Source organism: Bubalus kerabau, chromosome 8 (genome assembly GCF_029407905.1).
Source record: "Bubalus kerabau isolate K-KA32 ecotype Philippines breed swamp buffalo chromosome 8, PCC_UOA_SB_1v2, whole genome shotgun sequence".
In the NCBI taxonomy this organism is placed as follows: domain Eukaryota; kingdom Metazoa; phylum Chordata; class Mammalia; order Artiodactyla; family Bovidae; genus Bubalus; species Bubalus kerabau.
In genome coordinates, this window is record NC_073631.1 from 64043042 (window position 1) to 64070943 (window position 27902).

Here is a 27902-nt window from a genome sequence, read left to right on the forward strand (position 1 = left end):
ATTCAAAAATAACACAAACCTACAAATAAATAAAAGGGAACCTGTCACCAATCCCACCAAATCTATATCCTGTTTTGGCTGGTGATGTTACTTATCTACTCAGTCTCTGCTAAGCACTTGGGAATCATCCTCTGTCTCCTCAGATGTGCGTCCAAGTACCATATTCTATCAAACTGACTCAGAAATGGATCCTTCACCCACCTCCTCACTCAACAGGGACTCTAAGAACACACAATGAGCTAAGCTCTGGGCTAGAGGTAAAAAGATGGTGAAATAGCCTCACGAAGTCAGTACAACTCCCTGAGGGAGCCCACAGCCTAGAATGCAGAGCAGTTGTACAGCACAACTTAATAGTATTTCTTAAATAGCTAATTCCTTAAGTCATTTGCAAGTATTTATTTAGGTAGGAGATCATAAAATATAGTTTTATAATATACACAAGAAAAAACACATTTGAATGAATACAAAATAAAATGACAGGACGTGACAGAATTTAGTGTTTATAAATGAGGCCATCAATAACTAACAATTCAAAGAAATTGAAAGTGTACTTAAAGTTGAGCCTGTGGTTTACATTTATAATCTTTTATAATTGAAAAAAAAAGGCATTAGGCTTTTAAAGGTAATATATGACTTAACAGTTTTTCAAGTGATTTTCATAATGGGTTTCTAGACACCGTCATATATGGATGTGAAAAAAAAAAAGACACGAATTTAGGCAAGCAAAGTATTAGTCCATAGCAGCTTGGTGAGGTTTACTTTTCTTACATGAAGAGTCTTCAAATTTACATTTATTCTTATTACAGGAGCAAAAAGAAGTAATTTGCCAGGTATATTTGAGGAGCCTGTAAGCTATATAGCAAAAATAGTTATTTTTAAAAGCCTGTATTCCATGGAAATGTGCATCACACAGCATCTATAGTAACTGAGTAAATATAAACCATGTGATTAAGTCTTCTAAATAAAACATTTAACCCCAAATCTCACACAATATCCCCCATGTCCACATGTCTTATTTGATGGCAGCCATAAGCTTCAAACTAATATGCATTTGCTATTTTTAAAAGGTTCTTACCTCCATTACTAAAAATGTTTCTGCAAAGTCCCTTAGAATTTTTTTCAGTGCTCTAGAAACAAGATATATCATGATCAGTAAATGACCACAATCTTCAGAAAAAAGTACTCAGGCTAGAGCAAGAATGGTCAAGTCGGAGGTCTCCATCTCCAATCATGGAAGATCTTTCTACTTTGAGACCCACAGCTCTAAGGAGACAATTCAAAATTCCTTACTTTAAAACAAATGTTTTATCATGAATAATTGAATAATTAGATATCTAGGAAAATGAGGCTTTTAAATTAAAATTTAGCAAAATCAACTATAATAAATTTTTTTCCACTAATCATTTATGAATAACAGAAGTGAAATCTGGTGAAGTTTTACATAAAAAAAATATAAATACTGCATAATATGTAGTGAATGAATATTGGCACATACCCTTTTGTATTTAAAGCATAAAATGCAACCAGTAAATCTGATGCTCTTAAGATACATTTATGACATAGGTCAGAAAACCTCTATATGACATGGAAATGTCCCACAGTTTAAGGCTTTCCAATAGGTTTATAGCAAGCATCAGGTTGCCAGAGGCGAATATCAACGAGAACTTGATTGAGTTTTTGCATCCAGAGATCCCGTTCTTCCTTGGTATCTGCAGATAGCCAGTTCCTACAGGAACAAACAAAAAGATCAGGATCCTTTCCCCTATTCCATACCTCCATATACTCTTACTGTGGGGTAAAGTGAGGGGAGCCTAAACAGTAAAAGGAGTAACTCTTTAGTCACTTCAGTCGTGTCCGACTTTGTGCAACCCCATAAACGGCAGCCCACCAGGCTCCCCCATCCCTGGGATTCTCCAGGCAAGAATACTGGAGTGGGTTGCCATTTCCTTCTCCAGTGCATGAAAATGAGAAGTGAAAGTGAAGTCGTTCAGTCGTGTCCGACTCTTCGAGACCCCTTGGACTGCAGCCCACCAGGCTCCTCCATCCATGGGATTTTCCAGGCAACAGTACTGGAGTGGAGTGCCATTGCCTTCTCCTTGCCCTCTTTTAATGGATGCCAAATCAGGAATCCATAGTAAAGTGCTTCTCCAATTACAATAAAAGAAAATCATCTTGCAGATTGGTTAGCTGAGCCATAACTCACACCAATCACATTTAGAAGATGATGGAACTTCACATCAAAGACAGTAACTAATCTTGCACAGGTGATATGATTGGACAATTTGCTGGTGCCAAGACAGTCACTGAGGGTGGGTGGGTCACCTCTTAGAAGAACAAGCACACCACAGACTTGAATATGGGGACCAACCCTCTAGATCCCTGACTCAGGCTCCCCAGGAGCTCCACAGACTCATGGACTTTCACCTGGCCTTACAGATAATACTATTTTATACTGTCTCCTTTTTTTTTTTTTTTTTTTTTGCCCCACTGTGTTAGTAGAGTACAGTATTTACAATAAGTGATGTAAAGATCCTAAGATTTTGTCTACCCTAATCTCTCTGTTCACACCAGGAATCTCTTCTTTACATCCATATTCAGTTAAAAGTTGAACAGTTGGCAGGGCAGGTGAAGGTAGGGGAGAGGGAAATTCCCTAAGTCACAAGCCAGACCATTCTTCTAGACTACAGCCAGGTGTTAGAAGGTTGTTGTATTATACTTCTACATCTTTATAATTTCTCCACATTGGTACTAGTAATGGTATAAGCATGATTAAGCCCTGAGTTGATCATCTATTAGTAAATGGAGGGAACACATTTACAATAAAGATAGCAACCATTTGTTGAGCTCATTCCATGTGTATGACAACACGCTAAGTAGATCTACTCATTAACCTTTATTGTCACTCTGTGGAGTTTATTCTTCTCTTATGACAGGAGATTTCAGAGAGCCAGCAAAGTTAAATACCTTGCCATAGTCACATTTGGTAAGTCACTGAGTTGGGATTTAAACCTACATCAGTCAGTCACTGAGTCGGGATTTAAATCTAGGTCTGTTGACCTCTCAGGGTTCAACTGCACAATACTGCTTTGCCATGTGATGAAGCATTTCTAGTTCAAATGTTTAATCTATATTTCAAAGTAGGCACTACTGATCAGATGATAAATACTTTGCATTGAAGGAGGGAAATATAGCAAGGTTGGTTTGTAGAAATAAAAATGTGATACATTAAATTTAGATAAAAGGCACAGGTCAGAAAGGCCCTGGGGAGAAACAGATAAATAAGGCAAAGGAGAACGTATAACTGTAAAATGTATATACTCTGCAAAAGGTATGATCAAAAAGTGAAATAAGTTTTAAGAAGCCACAAAGCAAAGCTAAAAGACTCAGTCAGTCAAGACTGAATTGAGAATGGGCCTCTCTCAAATGCTTGGTCTGCTCAAATTATGATAATGTTATAATGAGAAAAATTACATGCAAGTGAAATACAGCATAATTAGAACAATATGTGATATAACTATTTCCACCACAGGAGAAGGTTGAAGGAGAAATCTGGGAAGGTTTATGTAACAAGTAAAAGAAGATTTTATGAAAAAATGTGAGTAATGTTTATAAGGGCCATGGTGGTCAGGAAGTACTTGGTGACTGAATTTTGTTTGGTTCCCTCATTGACTATGGCCACAGACAGGGTAGCTACTAAAGAAAGTGACTATAAATCCAATTTGCCTCTCCTGTCCTGAATGAGGTCACTGCTGCACAGAAGACCCCCAAAGGAAAGGAGTGGATGAGCTGAATGAGCTAAATTAATCTAAAAGCAATCTAAACATCAAGAATTCCCATGGAACGGGTCCCCTTTCTCTCTGTTTTAAAACAAAATGGCGGTATTGGGGCAACTTTGTTCTATTTTAATAGAGTGTCTCTTGCCTAAGCTATCTGACATTTCCACATCAGAAACTCATGGAGCCAGTTCTCCCCATCTCCCTGTCTGAAATATTCAGCTACAATCTGATTAACAGAGATTTTGTCAAATTCTAACTTTTGTCCCTAATCACAATTTTTTACATTGAAGTTGGTGTGCAAGCTTCTCTTGGGCATTCAGGCAAAAGAATCTTAGACCCTTAGCAATAAGTTTCTGCATCTTATACTTAAGTTTAGGGTTAACAAAAACTGACACTCCCAGTAGTTTATTCTATCCATCACCAACCAGAAATTTTCAGAGTAGAGTGAAGTACTTTGGGAAGGTACTTTGGTACTTTGGGAAGGGACAGGCAGGGATGTGTCAAATCTCTTTAAATAATACTTGACTTACCAATTACACATGAAATCTTCAAACTTAACACAAAGAATATTAGCTAACTGCCCCGAAAATGGCTAAACTGTAAGTATGCTGGAAAACATGATAAACTAAGACATAAGTTGAATGCTGTGTTTTTCTTAGCTATATTAATTTTGTTATTACATTCCTCTCTTACTGTTGTGTATGTGTTTTGTCTTCTCATTCTTAAAGCATACCCTCTTCGAAGACAAAGACCATCTGATATTTCTCACAGTGTAAGGACATAGTGGGCAATCAATTACTTAGTTGATAGAAACATTTATAGCCCAATACATACTTGGTTACACAGAGTGTGTCCCTGCATTGGCTGACCAGCGTCTCTCGGTCATCTTCTCTTTGTGGTCGAACAGTAATTAATTCTAAAGTGTTGCGTCTTGCACAAAATTCTCTGTTGACTGGTTCTATCTGCCGACTGGTACAATTGGCCAAATTTAATCTTCCTATGGGATTCTTTAAAACAAATTTTTAAAAAATATGATTAGTAGAAAATAAATAAGACCATTTAAGTCAGCAAGCACTGAGCAGTATTCAACTTGATACCAACTTAAAATAAGAAAACCATTAATTTAAAAGTTAAAACTTAATTACACTGTATTTAGAGAAACATATTTAATATTTATGATTATTTCTTGCTGGATATAAAAATAGAAACCAAAAATGTCAACTGTTCATCTTAGCCAGCTTAAAAAACAAACCATTTGTTATGGAAAACTTAAAATAGACACAAAGTAAAAAGAACACCATAATAAGTTTCCATGTACCCATTAATCAGTTCTAACAAATAGAAACAAAAATTCAACCCTTTTTGTCTCAAACCCTCTTACTTCTTCCCTTTCTTACAAATAGAAACCTAGACTAGTATTTCATCTGTAAATATTTTTTACGTATCTCTAAAAGATCAGGCCAAACTACTGCCTTGGATTTTTAGAAGCCATGTCATTCCTACAGTATGAGAGTAAAAAAAATAAAAGTAAAAAATTGCGAGACTAAATGGTGCTGAAAAATGGGAAAAGGGACAAGTATGGGCCCAAACATTGTATTTATTTATTTATTTAAATTTATTTTTGGCTGTACTGGGTTTTGGTTCCTATGCATGGGCTTTCTCTAGTTGCAGCGAGCAGGGACTGCTCTCTCATTGTGGTGCCTAAGCTTCTCATTGCAGTGGTTTCTCTTGCTGCAGAGCACAAGCTCGAGGCGCAGGGGCTTCAGTAGCTGCAACATGTGGGCTCAGTAACTGAGGCACATGGGCTTAGTTGCCTACAGCATATGCAGTCATCCCAGACCAAGGATTGAGCCCATGTCTCCTACATTGGCAGGCAGATTCTTAACCAGGGAAGTCCCGGGCCCAAACAATTTAGAAACTGCCAATCAAAGTGTCAAATGTATTAGTAATTAAAAAAAAAAAATTAGAATGAAATATATCATTTTAAAACATTAGATTGACCAAGTCTGAAAAGAAGAGTAATAACCAATGTTGATTGGTTGGGTGTAACAAATTCTTATACACTGCTAGTGAAAGCATAAAATGATCTATTACTGGTAGATAATTTAATAACAGTGATCAAAAAACATTCTAAATGAACATATCCAGACCATACAACTTCACCTAAAAGAAATTTATCCTAAGTAAATATATAGGTACATGAGGATGTTTATATAGGTTCTGCTGTTGTTTAGTCGCTAAGTCATGTCTGACTCTTCTGTGACCCCATGGACTATAGCCTGCCAAGGCTCCTCTGTCCATGGAATTTCTTAGGCAAGAATACTGGAGTTGCCATTTCCTTCTCCAAGGGATCTTCCTGTCTCCTGCACTGGCAGGCAAATTCATTACCACTGAGCTACCAGGGAACTCTTATATAGGTGTAATTGCTGTTTTTTCATAACGCTGAAAAGATTGAAACAAATTAAATGACAGTAGTAGGGGACTATTTAAAACAAATAATAACATTATGTTTTCAGCAAGTATGGAAAATTAAGTAGTCTGAGAGTCCTCCAAAAACCCCCCAAATGCTAGATAACTGAACTTGCAAGACAGCAAAAGAAACCTTCATAGGCCAAAATCAATGAGGAAGAGTGCAGAATGGTAGGCTAGCCTGAAACCTGGCTTCCTTGGGTTCCTAGCATATCTACCAATGTTAGGAACTGGCAACCTTGACTCACAGATTTTATGATATAATATGAAATGTGATATTTTCTTTAAAATACCTTAGCAAACCAATGAGAACAAAAGTGTGCTGTGGAGGATAAATGAAACAAGGAAATTAATAAGGTATTTCTCTCTTACTAATTTCTCTTTTTCTGGGTACATTTCAATTATAAAAAGTTAAATATATAGGTACATCTATTTCTGTGTGTATGTGTGTGTGTGTTTAAGTAAAAGAATAAATACACTATTGAATAAAAACACAACTTAGGAGAGTTATCTTACCAGGCTTAAAGATTTATTTTACAGCTATGGTAATTGAGAATGAGAGATACAGACCAAAGAAAACAGAATAGAAAGCCTAAATATAGACCCACATATAAAACGATACCTTGATACATGCCAGAAACAGCATGTGGATGAATGGGGAAAGAATGGATCATCCCATGATGCTGGCACAATGGGGTTTCCAGATTGAGGGGTGGGGGAGATCAATTCCAGGTAAATTAAATGTTAAACATAAATCTTTATAATTTTTAGAAGTCATAAGGAAGTATATTCTTTATGACTATAGAGTAGAGATGGTTTTCTTAACTAAGACACAAAAAAGCAAACAATAAAATAATAAACTGACAGATTTATCTTAGCATTAAAAATTCTGCTTATGAAAAGATACTATAAGGATAAATTAAAGCATATGCCAAGCAAAAGACTAGAAAAACAAGTGGCCAAAATACATAAGAAAAGATGCTTGCTCAATGCTCAGTCAAGGAAAATTAAAATAAAAACACAGTAAAATAACATTTTACACCTATCACAATCAGAGTTTAAAAGGCTGAAACAACAAATGTTGCTGGGATGTGGAACACTGACAACTCCTGGTGGGAACAGAACGTTATACAACCAATTTCAAGATTCACCAGACAAAATCTAGCTAAACTGAAGGCATATAAAACCCTACAAACCAGAGATTCTGCTACTAGATACAAAATCGAGAAAAGAGCTCTGATCCAGCTTGGTGCCCTGTGATGACCCAGATGGGTGGGATGGGGGTTAGGGGTGGAAGGGAGGTCCAAGAGGGAGGGGTGATAAGTATACATGTAGCCGATTCACTTTATTGTACAGCAGAGACTAACACAACACTGCAAAGCAATTATACGCCAATTTAAATAAAGAAAGAGCACTGATCCATATAGTTAAGTCATAGCAGAGCTGTTTATAACAACAACAATTTGAAATAATCAAGTGCCCATAAATAAGAGAAGTGTATAAATTGATTGTGATGCATTCTTATAATGGAGTATTTCAGTACAGAGAAAGATGGGTAAAGCTCTGCAAACTAGAGCTACGTACATGCTACACACACCAGCCAACACTAACTTCACAAATCATGTTGATTCAAACATGCAAGTTGCAAAACACTATACACAGTATGATACTATTTGTAAAATGTTTCAAAATATGCAATTGCAATAATACACTGCTTATAGCATATTCAAAAGCAGAGACATTACTTTGCCAACAAAGGTTTGTCTAGTCAAGGCTATGGTTTTTCCTGTGGTCATGTATGGATGTGAGAGTTGGACTGTGAAGAAGGCTGAGCGCTGAAGAATTGATGCCTTTGAACTGTGGTGTTGGAGAAGACTCTTGAGGGTCCCTTGGACTGCAAGGAGATCCAACCAGTCCATTTTGAAGGAGATCAGCCCTGGGATTTCTTTGGAAGGAATGATGGTAAAGCTGAAACTCCAGTACTTTGGCCACCTCAGGCGAAGAGTTGACTCATTGGAAAAGACTCTGATGCTGGGGGGGATTGGGGCAGGAGGAGAAGGGGACGACAGAGGATGAGATGGCTGGATGGCATCACTGACTCGATGGACATGAGTCTGAGTGAACTCCAGGAGTTGGTGATGGACAGGGAGGCCTGGCGTGCTGCGATTCATGGGGTCACAAAGAGTCGGACACGACTGAGCGACTGATCTGATCTGATCTGATCTATGTATATCACATATAAAAAAATTTAAAGAAATACATGGGAACAAAATAATTTTAGGATAGGGGTTATCTCTGTGAAGGATAGAAAATTATATAAGGAGCTTCAACTGGACTGATAATACAGAGGCTGGTGGAAATTATGTTTTTTTTGAATGTTCCAAATATTTCACAATAAATCTTAAAATTTTACATGGCTACAATGTAATACATACAGTTATCTAATGTAATATCATAGATGTATTTTTACCTATGTGGAAAGGTATCAGGACGTTCATTATCAAGTAAAAATCAAGTTAAAAAAGATATGATATTTTCTGTTTAAAAAGATTCATAAATGAATATATAATTATTATTATTATATAGTATACATTTTAAAAATTTAGAAGGATCTACAACCAAAATGTGAACAGTAGTTATCTTTTATAGACGAGTTTACTTTATTATTCTGCTTATTTCTATTTTCCAGTCTTTGGATAATAAATTATCACACTTGGGCAACAACATTAAATTGTTAAAAAATAAGATGTATTACATAAAATTCTATTATCAAATTTTAGAAACAAACTAAAATCACAATATTCCTATGGTGGTGTTCCATTTCTGTTTTATCCCAAATTTAGGTAAATCAACTGTTAATAAAATACAAAAGTGAATTTAACATATTTCTGACTAAAAATCAATTAAAAAATATTATAAAACATTCCAGAAAAAAAAAAAGAAAAATATATGCCTTAAGGTATTTAAAGAGTGGTCAAATCCCAGGGAATGAACAAGATATAAAGTTCTTACACACACACGCACACTCACTACATCTTAATGGCTTAGTAAATAAACCTGAGTGCGGAATTTGGGTGGCTTATGGCCACAGGGAACACTTGCATAAAATATTACCTGAAAGTCAGTCAGGGCTTTCACCACTGACCATCAGTATTAGTATTACCTTCCGTTTCTCATCATCTGGATAAGTCCAATAAGAGATACAGTTTCCAGAAAGAACACACCATCTTCGATGCCAGGCACCAAAACCACTAACATCTTCAAATATGGTCTGAAAAAGTCAATGAAATACTGACTTTAGAAACCTGAGGATCAATTAAATGTTTCTACACATTAAACTTCAGTATGTTGACATATTTCATACTTCAAAATCAACTTGCATGATTTTCTTTTCCTTTTTTTTTTAAAGTACTTAAGTTTATTTTTTTATTCTACTCTGTATCAAGACCAGAAGTCTTATTATTTCAATCTCAAGAGCAAAGTTAGTACAAATGACTCACCAGCTCCCTTTTGTGTTTACATTACAAAGGTAATAGAAAAGGAAAAATTTGATAGATAAAAATAATACCAAGTTATCATTACTCCCTACTATAATCAGAGAAAAATAACAAGAGGACAGATTTTTCATTTTTATAGCTAGGGTAACTGAAGGCCAAGGAAATTAAATGACAATATACAATCACAAAGAAGAGCTGGAACCTTCTTGCTAATGCAGAATGTACTTTTCTTGCCGCTCATCAGTACTGGCAGAGCTAGACTAGCACCATTTTAGAATCACTTAGAGTTTCACTGGTTGGTAGTCTCCTTCGATTCAGCTGCCCCTGGCACATCAGGAAAGAAAACTGCACCAAGTAACTTTAATTTCAATTACTACCTCTATTTTTAAACAGAGGTTAGAAGTAATTAAAAGGCACAATTTAGAGAGGGGACAGAAGTTATCTGTGGGAGTCCTGAGCAATTTTTTTTTTTTTACCACATTTCTATAAGTGTGGATGCAATAAGAGTGGGCTCTAGGATTCAAGACAGAGTTAACCTGAAAAGATATAACTCTAAACTACTTAAGAGCCCAGCTCAAAAGTTAAACAGGTCAGACCTTATAGGCAAATGAACCAGTTGGCATAAGAGTCTATCAGATGCTAAAGGTATCTAAAGCAAGATGTGGAAATATTATATTTACATTAAAGGAAAAGGTCAGTAAGCGTTCGCTATGTTCAAGTCTGATATTTACAAAAACACTCTTCCAAGAATATCTAGTGCCATCTGCTGGATTTACATGTGTAAAAGCTACGAAGTCTGATTTACAGTCATCTTGGCAGCTTGGACTTCCTGTACAGTCTAGCTCTTCCTTCCATACCCTATGTCAGCAACTACAAATTGGTTTGTGATATCTGTCATACAGTTCAAACTCTTGCTTCACAAAGAAAACTGAAGCTATTAGATTTTCTCTACTTCTTGTACCACACCCACAATCTTCTGTATATTCTACACACATACTTTTCTCCTCTGATAATGGAAAATGTGTAATTCTGTACAAGATCATGAACCGTGGCTTGGATCTTCTTTGCTCTCACTCTCATGACTTTGTTCCATGCATTATTCCTTAACCCTAGTGCAAGTTCCCCATTGCCTCTATCTTCACCCTCTTTGGCCCTATTGGAAGCCACCCATTTGAATTTACAGACACTCAAGTCTCTTCAGTCCTAATAAAATGTGAACAAAATTCTTCTTTCACCCTACATACCTCTGCAAGTACCACATTCTTTTTACCCCACTGCAGCCAAACTTTGTTTCAAAGAGTTTCTACACTCTCATTCTTCCTCTTCCACGCCCTTTAAAACACATTTGCAATCTAGCTCCTGCTCCTGGCAAGACTAGAATGACCATCTCATAAATAAGTCCAACAGTCTCCAATAAATCCTTATCTAACTTGATCACTCCTTCTTTCAGACTCTCTTCCCCTGGCAACCATGATACTAAATTATCCCTTGCCCGCCCTGTAGTCTTCTCTTCTTAGGTCTGTGGCTTAAATGTCAGTGTTCTCCTGGTTATTCAAGTCTGCCTGCACTTAGAATACTACCTCTCTGTTGCAGATTTCCAAACCTTCATCTCATCTAAAATGTCTATCTTGAGTACCAAACTCAAACCTCTGAAACATGTCTCTAGGCATTTACACTTCAAGTCGTTTAAAACTTAAACCATTAAAACTTTCTCCCTTGGGTGGGGATTGACTGACAAGGGACATAAGGGAACTTTCTGGGGCAGTATTTTGTATCTTAATAGAAATCTGGGTTACATAGATGTATGCCTGTATAAAAACTCAGGGGATGGATACTGAGGATTCAGGGGAACATGCTAATGTCCACGATATATTTTGAAATTCTGCCCCACAAATATATTTTCAGGATTCGCTAGAAGGATAGCTCGGTAGTAGGTACATGATAAAGCAAGGACAGTAAAAAATGTTAACGGCAAAACCTAGATGCTGGGTATGCGGGCATTCAAATTCTAACAACATTGCTGTATGTTTGCAATTTTCCACAATTAAATTTGGGGAAAAAACACTTTCCATCACAAACACAAACACTTGCTCCTTCCCCAGGGTCCCTAATCTCAGTATAGTCACCCAACAAATTGTGCAAGGCAGGGATCTGGGTGACATTCTTAATTCTGCTTCTCCACCCCTACAAACAAACCACTAAGGTCTGCCCTTTTTCCTCCTCCATCCCTCCACGATGAGTCCTTCACTCCACGCAGATTGTCAGCCACCATCCCCTCTCTCAAGGAGTAATTCAGTCTCCTCGCTAGTCTTCTTCAGGTCCTCACTCCCCTGTCTACTTCCACACAGCAGTCAGAACGACCTTCCTAAACTCCCAATCTGATGTCAGTCCTCTGCTTAAAACCCTATAAGAGCACCCCACTGGCTTCATGCTAAAGTCATTAAAACGCTTTCAGACACTTGGTCTCATTTCTCCTAAATACACTTTCCCCCGCCCCAGTCAGTTGCCTCACTGCCCTTCCTCCGCACATACATTCTGACTCGAAATGCGTTACTCTAAATACCTGCCTCTATCTAGATGTGTCATGTATTTCTCTGGTGGGGGTGAGAGAGGGAAGGGGCCTCCAGCCCACGGTACGTGCTTTTCCTTCATATGGAGCACATCTCCCTCCTCTCTTCCCCTGGCTGACTTGTTCAGCTGCCAGTTTACAAGTTACTTCCAATAGCTTCCAGTAAGCCCTCCCACACATACCTAAGACGTGGTGTCCCGCCAGTCTGCATCCATGCTCTCCATGCTTTCTCCCATTACAGTACTGCATTGCATTTCTCCCTATTAAACTACAAGTTTCTGAGTGGAGGGACTATTTTTTGCAGCCCATTACATTCCAACACCAGCACAGTGACAGGCATAGAGGGGTCATGCAACAGATCTTTACTGAACCAGTTAATTGCTTAGTCACACAGACTTTCATTCCTATGGGAAACCAAGTCTATACTTCAAAAGATGGAAAAAAAAAATATAAATATAGATCCAGTGATGTTACTTACTAGAAAACCTCTTTCTTCCACACTTGAATTCACCTGACACTTTATTTTTAAATAAATATGACCTTCCAAAGGAGATAAAAAGGGCACCTGTGAGGAAAGAGAGCAAATTATTTGTAAAAGTTTTTCTTGATAAAACATGTTTAAATCATGAATAGCATGAATAGAGAATATTATGCCTTGAAAACACGGTATTTTCTAAAGCTGGAATATAAAGTAGGTGGCCAAAAAGCCACTGGTTCCTTAGCAACAAATGCTTCTAAAGAATAAATTCATTCAATATAGAGCCTGATTAAAAACAGAACCCTAAGTCCCAAGTTAATGTGATAAAGAAAACACAGATTTAAGAAGACAATACATGTGTTTATCCATTTTCTATCAACAGAACATACTTGATAGAAAATGGGATAAACCAATTGGCTTTTTTAAACAGTATAATATTATTCAGCAATAAAGAACAGTGAACTACAGAATGGAAAAGTTAATCCTCAAATTCATATGTAATTGCAAGAGGCCCCAAATAACCAAAACCATCTTCAAAGTCGTACTTCCCAATTTCAAATCCAAAGCTACAGTAATCAGAACAGTGTGATACTGGAATAAGGATAGACATACAGACCATAGGAATAGAACTGAGAGTCTAGAAATAAACCCACACATCGATAAACCCAGATTGATTTTCAACAAGGGTACCAAAACCATTCAATGAGGAAAGAGCAGTATTTTCAACAAATGGTGCTGGGGAAACTGGACAGCCACATGCAAAAGAGTGAGGTCGGATCCTTACCTCATGTCACATACAAAAATTAACTCAAAATGGATCAATGACCTAAATGTAAGGGTAAAAAACCATACAATTCTTAGAAGAAAAATAGATGAGTAAATCTGCAGTGATTGTGGACTTGGCAGTGGTTCTCAAATATAATACCAAAAGCATGACCAACAAAAGAAAAAATAGACAAACTTCATCAAAATGAAAATCTTTTCAGTATGAGGGTTCCTCAAAATACTAAAAACAGAACTATCATAAAATAAATCAACCCCACTTCTCAGAATTTATCCAAAAGAATCAAAATACAAATTGCCAACAAACACATGAAAAAAATGTTCAACATCAATCATCATTAGGTAAGAAGGGAGGCTCAAGAGGAAGGTGATATATGTACACTTATAACCGATTCAGGTTGTTGTACAACAGAAACCAACACAATATCGTAAAGCAATTATCCTCCAAATAAAATTTTCTTTAAAATAGTCATTAGGTAATAATTGTTAGCTTGATGATAATGGTGAGGATAAGGATGAATATTTTAATGGAAATCTCATGTTGCCATCGTGTCCAGAACCATTTAGTGAGGAATGAGTAAAAAGGAATCTGATTCTTTCATTGGAATCACATTGCTTTGAACCAAAATAAACATAAGCTAAATTACAAAACCAACAAGTTATTGAAAACAGAATTTTTTATTGCTTATTTTAAAGTTGAATCATTCTATACCCATAGAGTTTTTCTTATTCTTTAGAAACAAATATGTTTCCAACATCTATAATCCTAAAACTCATGCTACAGCTTTAACCATGCTATGGTTGAACTGCGTCCCCTCTCCATCCATCCCTTACCAAAATCACATGTTGAAGTTCTGACTCCCCATACCACAAAATGTGACTATATTTGGAGATAGGGCCTTTAAAGAGGTCACCAAGGTTAAATTAGTTCATCAGGAGGGACTCTAATCCAATATGATTGTGTCCTTATAAACAGAGGAAGATTTAGACACACAGAGAAAAGACCATGTGAAAGACACCTAAGACAGCTATCTACAAGCTAAGAAGAGAGGGTTTCAGAAGAACCCACCCACTTCAAAGCCTAGATTTTGGACTTCTAGTCTGCAGAACTGTAAAAAATAAACTGCTTCTTAAGCAAAAAAATAAAAAAGAAGAGTTGACCCCAAGTAACAAAACCCTGTTTCAGCTCCACTACGGATTACACTAAGAGACGAAAGGGTATTATCACCACCTACTTCAGACTCTACTGCTTTTTAATAATATAACATCTAGCCTACAGTTTAAAAGTTTTACAAGTCATGAAAAAGCAAGAAAAGGTGGCCTTTAATAAAAAGAAAACAAATCCTGTCAATAGCAGGTCCACAGATGATCTAGTTGTTAGAATGATAAGACAAGGACATTTATATTTTGTTATGGAATTTAGAGGAAAAGAAGGACAAAAATGGGTGAGAAAAGGGAGAATTTCGACAGAGAAATGGAAACTCTAAAGAATATATAAATCCCAATGGGAATTTTAGAATAAGAAAAAAGTTGAAATTGAATAGGCTTTCATTGGATAGGCTTTACAGGAAACTGGGCACATTAGAAAAAAAGACATGAACTCAAAGACTAGTAAATAGAAATGATCCAAAATGAAACACAAAGGAAAAAACAAAACCAAACAAAAAAAGCAGGCTATAGATCTGTAGGAACATAATCAAGAGTCCAACATACAATTTAACTGGAGTCCTAGAAAGAATAAAAAACAAGGCAGAAGAAATATTTGATGAGATAATGGCTAAGCATTTGCCAAAACTTTTAAAACATGAACTAGAAAGAGCTCCATAAAGTTCATTAACTTAGGATGAAAAAGAAATGACCCAGCATGACAAAGAAAACCACACCTAGGCAGATTAGGGTCAAACTGTCTCAAATTTTAAAAATTTTAAATATTAACAGTGGAAAAGGGGAATTTCCTAGCAGTCCAGTGGTTAGGACTCAGTGCTTTCACTGCTGGGAGCCCAGGTTTGATCCCTGGTCAAGAAACTAAGATCCCACAAGCTGCACTGGCACAGACAAAAAAAATTAAAACAGGACTTTCTTAGTTGTCCAGTGATTAGGAATTTGCCTGCCAATGCAGGGGACAGGCATTCAGTCCCGTCGGGGAAGATTCCACGTGCCTCAGGGCAACTAAGCCTATAAGCCGCAACTACAGAGCCCATGTGCCATAACTACTAAAGCCCACACAGCTACAGCCCATGCTCCGTTACAAGAGAAGCCACGCAACGAGAAGCCTACGCACTGCAATGAAGAGTATCCCCTGCTTGCCGCACCTAGAGAAAGCCTGCGAGCAGCAGTGGAGACACACCAGAGCCAAATAAATAAAAATAAAGATAACAGAAATTTTAAAAAACAGAAAAGATAAGACTGATGGCTGACTGATGATCAGAAACAAAGTCAGAAAACAATAAAATGGCAACTTTAAAAGAATGGGTGAAAGGAAAAAAGCTGTCAGTCTAGCAGTCCTTCAGAAATGAAGACAATGTAAAGAAAGACATTTTTAGATAAACAAAAGTTAGAGAATTCATTTCCAGCAGACTTATGCTATAATGAAATTAAAAAACAAAAAAACTTCTTCCTAAGAAGGCAATAATCCCACATGGAAGTCTGACTCTACGAAATGAATGAAGAACATAACAACTGGTAAATACAAAGGACAATACTTTTAAATTTCCTTTAAAAATTGATTGAAAGAATACCAGTGCATTGGGGTGTATAACAAGGGTAGAAGTAAAATATAATGGAATGGACAAATGCAAGGTTCTAACACTTGCAAGGTACATAAAGTGTAATTGTATTTCAAGGTAGACTGTAGTGACAGTAATAGGCTAAAGATGCATATTGTAATTCTCAGTAATAACTGAAAAACAATACAGGGAGGTACAGCTAAAAAGCCAACAGAAAAGAAAAATGATTACCAAAATACTCAGAAGGCGTCAAGAGAGGAAAAACAAATGAACAAAGAACAGTTGCTTTGCCTATGTTCTCCTCTAGGAGTTTTATAGTTTCTGGTTTTACATTTAGATCTTTAATCCATTTTGAGTTTATTTTTGTGTATGGTGTTAGAAAGTGTTCTAGTTTCATTCTTTTACAAGTGGTTGACCACATTTCCCAGCACCACTTGTTAAAGAGATTGTCTTTAATCCATTGTATATTCTTGCCTCCTTTGTCAAAGATAAGGTGTTCATATGTGCGTGGATTTATCTCTGGGCTTTCTGTTTTGTTCCACTGATCTATATTTCTGTCTTTGTGCCTATTATAAAGAGTAAAGTAAGCCACAAAGAAAAACACCAATATAGTATACTAACGCATATATATGGAATTTAGAAAGATGGTAACAATAACCCTGTGTACGAGACAGCAAAAGAGACACTGATGTATAGAACAGTCTTATGGACTCTGTTGCAGAGGGAGAGGGTGGGAAGATTTGGGAGAATGGCATTGAAACATGTATAATATCATGTATGAAACGAGTTGCCAGTCCAGGTTCGATGCACGATACTGGATGCTTGGGGCTAGTGCACTGGGACGACCCAGAGGGATGGTATGGGGAGGGAGGAGGGAGGAGGGTTCAGGATGGGGAACACATGTATACCTGTGGCGGATTCATTTTGATATTTGGCAAAACTAATACAATTTGTAAAGTTTAAAAATAAAATAAAATTAAAAAAAAAAAAGAACAACAAAAAAAGAACAGTTGCTACAGAGCAAAAAAGCATAAGTATGTTTCAATACTTTAGTTACAAAAACAGGCTGCTGAACTTTAGTTAATAATATATCAATATCAGTTCATTAATTGTGACAAAAGTAACTTTTGTCAAAAAAAAAAAAAAAAAGGCCAAGAGCCAGATTTAGCCTGTAGTGTAAGTATGCCTACTTTGTAATAGACTAAACCCAACCTGGGCATGGAACAACAGACTGGTTCCAAATAGGAAAAGGAGTATGTCAAGGCTGTATATTGTCACCCTACTTTTTTTAACTTCTATGCAGAGTACATCATGAGAAACGCTGGACTGGAAGAAGCACAAGCTGGAATCAAGATTGCCAGGAGAAATATCAATCACCTCAGACATGCAGATGACACCACCCTTATGGCAGAGTGAAGAGGAACTAAAAAGCCTCTTGATGAAAGTGAAAAAGGAGAATGAAAAAGTTGGCTTAAAGCTCAACATTCAGAAAACTAAGATCATGGCATCCGGTCCCATCACTTTATGGGAAATAGATGGGGAAACAGTGGAAACTGTCAGACTTTATTTTGGGGGGCTCCAAAATCACTGCAGATGGTGACTGCAGCCATGAAATTAAAAGACGCTTACTCCTTGGAAGGAAAGTTATGACCAACCTAGATAGCATATTCAAAAGCAGAGACATTACTTTGCCAACAAAGGTTTGTCTAGTCAAGGCTATGGTTTTTCCTGTGGTCATGTATGGATGAGAGAGTTGGACTGTGAAGAAAGCTGAGTGCTGAAGAATTGATGCTTTTGAACTGTGGTGTTGGAGAAGACTCTTGAGAGTCCCTTGGACTGCAAGGAGATCCAACCAGTCCATTCTGAAGGAGATCAGCCCTGGTGTTCATTGGAAGGAATGATGCTAAAGCTGAAACTCCAGTACTTTGGCCACCTCATGAGAAGTGTTGACTCATTGGAAAAGACTCAGATGCTGGGAGGGATTGGGGCAGGAGGAGAAGGGGACGACAGAGGATGAGATGGCTGGATGGCATCACTGACTCGATGGACGTGAGTCTGAGTGAACTCCGGGAGTTGGTGATGGACAGGGAGGCCTGGCGTGCTGCGATTCATGGGGTCGCAAAGAGTCGGACACGACTGAGCGACTGAACTGAACTGAACCCTATCAGTACTGCATTAAATATAAATGTATCAAACACTCTAATGAAAAGACAAAAAATTGTTTAACAATAACAAAACATGACCATAAAATATGCTTATGAGACATAAATTTGACATATATGAACACAGACAAGTTAAGAATAAAGAATGGAAAAAGAGGGGATTCCCCAGTGGTCCAGGGGTTAGGCTCCACACTTCCACTTCAGGGGGCACGGGTTTGATCCCTGGTTGGGGAACTAAGACCCCACATGCCACATGGCATGGCCACGAAAAATTCAAAAGAATGGAAAAAGATATACCATACAAACATTAATCATAAGAAAGCTGATGTAATTCTATTAATAACAAACAAAATAGACCTTAAAGATGACTACCAGAAAGATAAAGTGTTAACAATTCATTAAGAAGATCTTAAGTATCTATGTACCCAATAGCATAGCTTTAAAATACATGGAGCATAAATTAACAAACAAAACTAAGTGCCTAAATTGAGACTCTGTTGCTTTTACTGCTTGGAAGTTTGAGGGATTGATATTTTCTTCCAAATAAAATCACGCTTTCTATCTTGTATGAAAATATTCACATAAATATTTTAAATAAATCATTCTCACCAGTATATTAATATTTAGCAAAGAGACCTCAGGCCAAAAGTATCTTTTAAATAATAAAAGAGCTTAAGTATATGTGATAATATAAAATAATTATGAATTTAAATTAAAGATTACAAATACAAGAAAAATTCAATTGGAGAAATATTTAAAGTGATATTGACTTCTGGGTCAATATAGAAAGGGGAATGATTAACTCTGTCATTCCTGCTGCCCAGTGAAAAAGAATGACACTCTGGTTGGAATAATCATAGTTCAGTCTAAATTTCAAAGTTTTAACTGGAAGGTTAGTTTATAAAAATTTACTCCTCCACCCTAATAAAAGATAAAAAGGGAGAATTCTTGACCAAAAAGTATAGATTTCAACAGACTAATTTCATAAAATAAACTTTCAACTTTCTGAACTTCAAAGGCATCTATAATGTAATTCTACAATGCTAATCAGGGTCAAGACATCATATGCCTCATTAACTGCATTAGTTACAAATTCCCTTACCATTTTTTTTTCCATATTGTCAGTGTTAAGCTCTTAGCCTCTCAATGCTAATTAACAGAATTCTACCATTTAGCCAAGAGAATGCTCCTGTAAAAAGAATCTCAGAAAGATGAGAAGAAAATGTGAAAAGCTGTGAAAAGTAGACAATATTCTTGGTGAGAAGCTTGTCCTGAAGTGAACTGAGAATATTCACAGACGTCAATGTTATTACGCCCTATCAAGTGTGGAGACATGTGAAAATGTATGATCATATTCTGTTTTCTGTTTAATAAAAAGGGTCTTTTAAAATTATCAGCACCTCAAGGATTATTATTAAGAGGTGTAAAATGTACTCTATAATCAGGGTTACTTTGTAATTTTTTATACACCAAGATACTTCTGAGTGAGAATAATTATACCTGTTAATAATCACACCAGGCCAACAGGTATAAACCAGGATAGCTTCGGACACACCAGAATACCTAATCATTCTTCCTACAACTTCAAAATTCTACGATGCTAGTCAGTTGTTCTACTTTACAGTTTTTTGTCCTAATACTATTTTAACTGACATCTCTCTTTCCTGGAAGGTACATGTATCTACGAGATTTCTTTAAGTCAGAAGATGAATTGTGGGATATCCTTCTCCCTTTATCCATAAAAGTACAGTAAAACCTATGACTATTCTGGATTCTCTATTCAAAGAAAGGATCTGAAAGTGTGATTCATTGAGATTCATAATTTAAATTCCACAATGCCAGTCTCTACATCAGATATCTATAACCTTAAATAAGAAAAGTGAAGTTGCTCAGTCGTGTCTGACCCTTTGCGACCCCATGGACTGTAGACCACCAGGCTCCCCTGTCCATGGGATTTTCTAGGCAAGAATACTTGAATGGGTTGCCGTTTCCTTCTCCAGGGCATCTTCCCCACCCAGGGATCAAACCTGGGTCTCTCACGTTACAGGCAGATGCTTTACCGACTGAGCCACCAGGGAATTCATTATTAGTACTATCCTATATCTGTAGAGTCAACAGTCTTGACTAACCTCAAAAGAAACTGCATTCTGAACGGGATCCCAGAGACAATGCTGTGACTTATCATTACTGGTCAAGACACAGTAAAATAAGCAAACGCTCCCTTGCACTAATGGTCTCTGGGCGCACACAGGAGACTTGTTTACTCTCTCAAATTTAATCAAATAGGGCATTATGTGTGTACAGAAGGTCATCCATTTTCCCCACCAATTTGAAGAACATCTAAACTTAACTATCTCATTCTCCTACATCAACTATAAGATATTAGAACAAATATTTCCTCCCCCTGCTATTCAAAAAAGCATACTTGTGACAAATTTTACATCTATATTGTATTTGACTCAGGAAGAGACTTTACAGTACTGAACACAAACCAATTAAATTGAGTGATTTTATACTCAGGTAGGATACTTTAGCTATAATTACAAAAAAAAATCATTAAGAGAATGAACATATCACAATTTATTTTTAATTTGTGTGACACTAAAATGGCAGTGAACAAATTTTTTAGAGAGCAGTCTATATTTAACATGTCATTGAAATCTTTTTCATTTTAGAGATTAATGAAACTGTACATACATAGAAATTGGCTATATGACAACACTGAGTAAGGAATACAGTTCACAGAACTCCAGTTCTTATGTTTCCCTAATTTGCAAATATTGTTTGAAGAACTTTAAATAAAATAAAAAACACTATCCAGTATTTTGCAAATTAGCATTTCTATGCTGCTGCTGCTAAGTCGCTTCAGTCGTGTCCGACTCTGTGCGACCCCATAGACGGCAGCCCACCAGGCTTCCCCGTCCCTGGGATTCTCCAGGCAAGAACACTGGAGTGAGTTGCCATTTCCTTCTCCAATGCATGAAAGTTGAAAGTGAAAGTGAAGTCGCTCAGTCGTGTACGACTCTAGCGACCCCATGGACTGCAGCCTACCAGGCTCCTCCGTCCATGGGATTTTCTAGGCAAAAGTACTGGAGTGGGGTGCCATTGCCTTCTCCAAGCATTTCTATATACACCCACAAAATGCTTGTGATTGATCTTCACAGGGATATTAAAAGTTCTAAAAAAAAACAAACTTCTAAAATATATGATTATATTTAGTATAATTTTAGCATTAAATGATTTTTAATTTTAAAGTTAATAAACAGCATCACCTACATAGCAACATACCTATTAGCCAATTAAGACCATAAAAATTTTCTACTTTTACTTAAAACATCACCAATAGGTCTTTCAATAGGTAGGAAGTCAACAATATTGAGTAAATTTTAATTTTAGGATAGTTATTAAATTTGGCATTTTGGTACCCAGAAAATCAATGTTGAAGTGACCACAGAATCTTAAAGAATAGTAACATGAAAAAAAAGAATACAGGATAACAGCCCAAATACCAAACATACATTGAAAAAAAGCTAGAGAACTTTTAAAGAAAGCCTTAAAGAATTATGAGAGTAAAGAAAAAGATGCCCAACGGTCTAAATAAAGCATAATTTACATAATGTCCTTAATTATTCAAAATAACCAAGAAGACATGAGAGTGGTTAGTAAAACAAAAACATAAGGGCCAAAAATTAAGGACCAATTTTTAAGCTCATTAGTTTTAAGCAAAGAAAGTGTGGCAACCTTTTCCTGGAACATATAGCCCAGTAGCTCTCGCTCTTTTACATCATAATTTATCTAAAATAAACAAAATAAAAGACAAAGAGAAAAAAGACCCAGAATCATTCAATTTGTTAATCTAGCTGAATTACTAAATTAAAAGTTAGGTGGATTTTTTTTTAAACATCTCTATATTCTGACCACAGAAATTTCTTATAGTATTTTTAAATAGTCTGTATTATACAGCAGGAGCCAACCCTAGGACTGAAGTTTGCCTCTACTTCTTTTACCACTTAAAATGGTCTTGTTTGCTATTAAAAGTTTAGTCCTTATAGTGTGGTAAAAAGCTCTCAATAGTGATGTTACAAAGATTTAAACTATGAAGGCTTAAACTTGGAGAGTAAAGTATGGGAAAGAAATCCCTTAGATTCATAAGTACTTTTCCAAGAAATTAACCTATCTTTCCCTATTTTGTAAAACTAAATCTAAAAAATGTTAATCATGTCAAAATATTGGTTTTAAATGAGCAAGATACTGTTTTAAAACCGTAAGCTTAACATCTATATGCAAGCAGCAATACTTTCTTAGTCAGAATTGACATTTAGAATGAACCAATATATACTGCTTTGAAGACTTAACTATTAACATAAAGGGAGAAATACTTCCAACATCAAAAAACATATCATGCATATAAACCTATATCCAATTAACATACACAATTCTAAGAGCATATACATTCAGCCAAAGATTTCAAATACTTGAAATGGGATACTTCCATTGACCTAACTTTTCTGTAAATAAATAAATAAATTTGGATTACCCTGTCCAGAGCAAATTTTGTGTTTCCTACTGAAGATAATGACAGAGTGTAAGATCCAACAAGGGCAAAGTTGCTGGTCCGCACAGCATTAAGACTGGCCATAACTAAAGAAAAACGAAACGAAGTTTAGTTCAGAGTGACTTTGGTACATATAAAATAACAATTCCTCACCCCACCCTAATAGAATGAAATTAAACTGCCACAGAAAAAAAAAAAAAAAAAAACAAAATTGCTTCATTTTCCTTTATTTCTAATATGGGGGCAAGGCAGGGGGACTAAAACATCAACATGTTTCCTAATGAAAGTAAACTGCTAAGTATTTATATTAACTTAAATGAGGTACAATCACTCCTTAACATTTGAGGCAGATGTTTTTAAAGATACAGAACCTAAAAATATGTATGTAAAAAGCAACTTTCCTATAAGAGACATGAAAGGACTTTACTGCTATAGTCTAGGATGACGTAACGAGCAGCAGGACTTCATCTGCGTGGTTCTTCTCAGCTATTCTGTTGTGCCAAGAAGCAGAGATCAAAAGTCCAAAGATGAGGGAAACCAGCTCGACCCTAACCCTCTTTGGAAAATTTTGGCCTAACGCTACTCTGGAAAACTCTTTCCTGGCTTACTGGCACCCCAGGTCCCAGCGAACTAGAAAGATGTTTTTCTGACATGATACAATTGTCATGATCAGTACAGTTAAAAGAGTTGAACTCTACAGTGTGAAGAGCACGAAATAAATCTACAGAACAAAAGCAGCTGTGGTGAAGAGCAGTGCTGCTTGCTGCAGTTGTAAAGTGGCTGGTATCCTGTGTGCAGTGCCTGCCAGAGGCTGAATAATGTGCAGCTTGGTGGCCTGTGCTGGTTTCTGACAGCAGACTATTCTGGCTAGTAATCTTACAGGTTACTAAGAAAATATTCAAAGGAGACTAAAGTAGATACTTATAAATCAAGAGGGTTACATGAATAAGTATTCGATTGCTTAGTTCTTTTTCCTTATTCTAGTGTTTCAAATAGTTCAAGATCCACTCACCTGAAGAATGAAGAGTGCTTTTCTAAAAAAAAAAAAAAGGCGTGAAGAAGAACATGTTATTTTCTTTATATGATACAAAGATTTAAATAGTAAGTACAAAACTCTTTAACACTGCAAGGACTACATTTCAGAAAACACTATTTTTTCCTTTTAGGATATTTTAAAGATTTCCAAAGCGCTAAGGGTGTAGAAATGGTTAGTTTTAGTTACTCAGTTGTGTCCGACTCTTTGTGACCCCATGGACTATAGCTCGCCAGACTCGTCTATTTATGGAATCTCAAGGCAAGAATGAATACTGGGGTGGGTAGCCTTTCCCTTCTCCAGGGGATCTTTCTGATCCAGGAATAGAACCCAAGTCTCCCAAATTGAGGGCAGTATATGTGGAAGGTGAAGATTTTTCAAGGAACTTCAATTTTTTGAAAATTCTACTTACAGTGGTTACCTATGTGAGAAGTCGCTTAGGAGTAATAGCCTAGAAAAAAGATAACTTAGTATAGCTCCTATTAAACATTATGATTCAGAACTTAAAACTAACTAAATTTGAGATTCTCCCACACAGAAACTAATTCTTCAATATCAATACATTTTGCCTGAGTCCTTTATTAAGGTTTGCCCCCATACTGTTATTCCTTTTTTATTAAAACTAAATAAAATTCTTTTAAATGATGATTTAGAAAAAGAACAAAAGAGCAAAGGCTAGGAAGGACAGAAACTAAGTTGCTTGTATTCCATATGCCTACAGCAATCACATCATTCTTAAGTATTGCTTACAGGAGTTTGTAAGACAAAAGTTCAGAGGAAAAGCCTGAGAAAAGTTTAAAGAGATTCTCTGATGGATCAGTCAATAAAGAATTTGCCTGCAATGTGGGAGATTTGGGTTTGATTCCAGGGTTGGGAAGATCCCCTGGAAGAGCACATAGCAACCTACGCTAGTATTCTTGCCTGGAGAATTCCAGGGACAGAAGAGCCTGCGGGCTGCAGTCCAAAAGGTTGCAAAGAGTCAGACACAACTAAGCGACTAGGCATAGCACATTATAAAGTTAGTTGTCAAGTAGATATAGAGAAAATAGAATTTCTAGCCTGGGTGTATCAGTAGTTTATAATTAGGGTTATGGTCACTCACTGTAAGTTTACTCTCAGTATTCATATCTAATAAATGCAGTAACTAGAAATCTGAGGCATAAAAATGACCCAAGAGCCTGATAAGTCTTTAAAAATGTACATAATTTTTAACTGACATTATGTCTCGTACTTCTGATTATATATTTTCTGGGTTTCTTTCATTCTCACCTTTGACTTGTATGCTTTTTTCTTCTTATCAGGGCCTGAGGGATCTTTCCTTTGTACCTACATACAAATTAAAGGAGAATTTAACTTAAAATCTGATTCCTTTAAGAAAAACACACCATTAGTAATTTTAGAAAGCTGTAACTGCTTACCAAGCTGTAAACTTCAATATTTATTTCAAAGTCATTGGACACATCTTGCCTGGAAAAATAAAAATACCAAATGATGCCATTAAAAATAATGCCATAAATACTGTTACAAGACTGAGAGTAAAGGAATTCACTATATTTTAAAACTAAAGACAATAGTTATAAATTATTAAAGAATATAAAAATTAGTAAGAACAGTCAATTTTTCCCCTGTAATACAAGTCAAACATTTTCTTCAGTTTTTACAACTCAAGATATTAAATAATAAAAATAAAAATAACTTTTTTTCTAAATTGGATTTTGACTCTACTTTCAAAATAAATCCGTAACACTAAATACAAATGTCTTACACAGAGACTGAATGTTAAGTACATTCATAGATTTAAAGCATATATTAAAAAATTATGGTCCAGATTTTGTATGTTTATGTGTGTGTGTATAGTAAATATATATGTTAAAACACTTCAAAATATCAAATACCTGTAGACATATGGAAGAAACATGCTACTCAATGGAAGATCGGAAACATAAGAGTTAAATCAACAAATTGAAAAATGAGATATCTGTCCATATAAAAATAACATACAGATTACAGTTCAAAGATTATGAATTCTACCTGTATGCTTAGACTATATTAATTCTATTAAAAGAAAAACATGTTTCAACCACCAAAAGCCTAATTTACTTACAGAGTAAATGTAGTAGTGAATGTTAGAGCATCACCGTTAAGAGAATTTGAAGTACTTGCTAATGGTGTGGCTACCATATTTTCAGCTCCTGCTTTTAGTATAATTAAGAAATAGTAATTTGCTGCATCTGCAAGAAATAATTACATTATCTAATAAGCACAAGCAGAATCAGATTTAGCTAATTAGCATTCTGGAAGATCAAATGACTAAAGTAACACTGCAACTGATTTATATAAAATTTATTTAAAATTTCCTAAAGTCAACTTACCACACACAAAAAGACAAGACATAAGTGGACAGACATATACCTGGAATAGCATCATCAAGATATATTCCTATTATGTGAACTGAAAAAACTTCACTACACATTCCTCAATTTCTGCTGACTTTAAATCTTACCTGTTGACCTGAAATTCTTCAGCTAATAGTATATAACTCAAAAGGGTATATTCTGGCTTATTATTTCAAAACTGAAATTAAAACACTATATTTCTGTGTAAGTTACCACCTTGTCCTATTTTTCAGATACCGGTGCCATAACCTCCTTTATCTACCTTGTTTAAATATCATTTTAAGTAGAATACATAGCTTAGAAAAGTTTATTCAATCTAGAGGGTTAAACGAAATAAAATTTCAATAGACGTATCTATACTATCATGCTCTTCACTCCCACAATCAGTAATTCAGGATTCAAAAAACAGATTTCCATAATGGAGTGAATTTTAAATAGAACAGAGTAAGTAAAATAAGTTACTTTAGATGCCCAATACTTTCCACAAAAAAATTAATGAATGTGAAATGGTCTGTTGTATCAGAATAACTCGCCTTGGTAATTTATGTTCAGTATTATGTTTAACAAGCCCTACTTTCAGTTAGAGCCATTTGTGTTATTCTGTAATCGGTAAGATCATTTATGAAATTTTTCCTTGGTTATTTTTAGATACATATTTACATAAAAGGAACTCAAGGCCTAAGATATGCAAGTCTTGCTTCTTTCCGGATGCTCTACTTGTTCCCATTTGCACAATTCCAACCTAGGTGATGTTCATAATTTAACATATGATCTAGAAGTGACAAAATAAAGATCACCATACCTGGTTTCTGAGCTGTACTGCAGACAAAATCTGCTTTTAGAGGCAAGCGGATTTCTGACAAAGTAATTGATCCTCTGGAAGGGACAAATTCACTCTGGGATATGGGACCAGCCTTATTCTTCCTCTCAGGCCCTTCATTCTTCAATTTATTCAACTCATCAATCAAAAGTGTTCTCTTCTCAGCTGTATAGAAATATGTAAGTTAATATTTCAAATATTAAAACTGTAATTGTTTCTAAATGAAGCCAGTGCAAGAAAATGCACTCATGTGGAAATACACAACACCAAAGACAAAATCAGTAACTCTTCCTTCATATAAATAGGCAATAGGTAGTTAGACCAAACCTTGATCACCCATCTGTTCACAAAATGCTCAATACTCCAACTTTTGGTCAGTTTTCTTGTACAGTTAATTTCTCCATCCTAATGTGCCCTGTCATCCTTCATCATACATACACACACACAACAAAATTCATATACTTGTTTTTAGCTACACATACAGAGATAGCGTGTGTGTATAAATATACTCATATATTCATTATCAGCACACTCTACAACATTTCTTCAGATGCACTCCAGATTCTTTCACCCTTTCATGTAAACTATGCCTTATTTTACATGCAAGGTTTTCACAAACCACATTAAAAAAAAAAATT

The 27902-nt window shown here is 35.9% G+C and overlaps 1 protein-coding gene across 4 annotated transcripts in view; it reads right to left on the reverse strand.

Annotated features, from left to right (window-relative positions):
• Positions 1 to 381: 381 nt before the first annotated feature.
• ANLN (anillin, actin binding protein) overlaps positions 382 to 27902 on the reverse strand; it is a 59695-nt gene continuing 32174 nt past the window's right edge. For 2 of the 4 annotated variants that reach the window (XM_055590400.1, XM_055590398.1), the window contains exons 14-23: positions 27247 to 27429; positions 26153 to 26279; positions 25467 to 25515; positions 25318 to 25374; positions 24028 to 24049; positions 22998 to 23101; positions 12790 to 12876; positions 9409 to 9516; positions 4611 to 4783; positions 382 to 1726 (exon numbers count right to left, since the gene is read on the reverse strand). In XM_055590400.1, coding sequence (XP_055446375.1) covers positions 1603 to 1726; positions 4611 to 4783; positions 9409 to 9516; positions 12790 to 12876; positions 22998 to 23101; positions 24028 to 24049; positions 25318 to 25374; positions 25467 to 25515; positions 26153 to 26279; positions 27247 to 27429 — 1034 coding nt within the window. In that variant the 3' untranslated portion in view covers positions 382 to 1602. Of the gene's footprint in view, positions 1727 to 4610; positions 4784 to 9359; positions 9517 to 12789; positions 12877 to 22997; positions 23102 to 24027; positions 24050 to 24454; positions 24500 to 25317; positions 25375 to 25466; positions 25516 to 26152; positions 26280 to 27246; positions 27430 to 27902 lie in introns of those variants that run through there. The other 2 variants (XM_055590401.1, XM_055590402.1) reach the window with 2 other exon arrangements.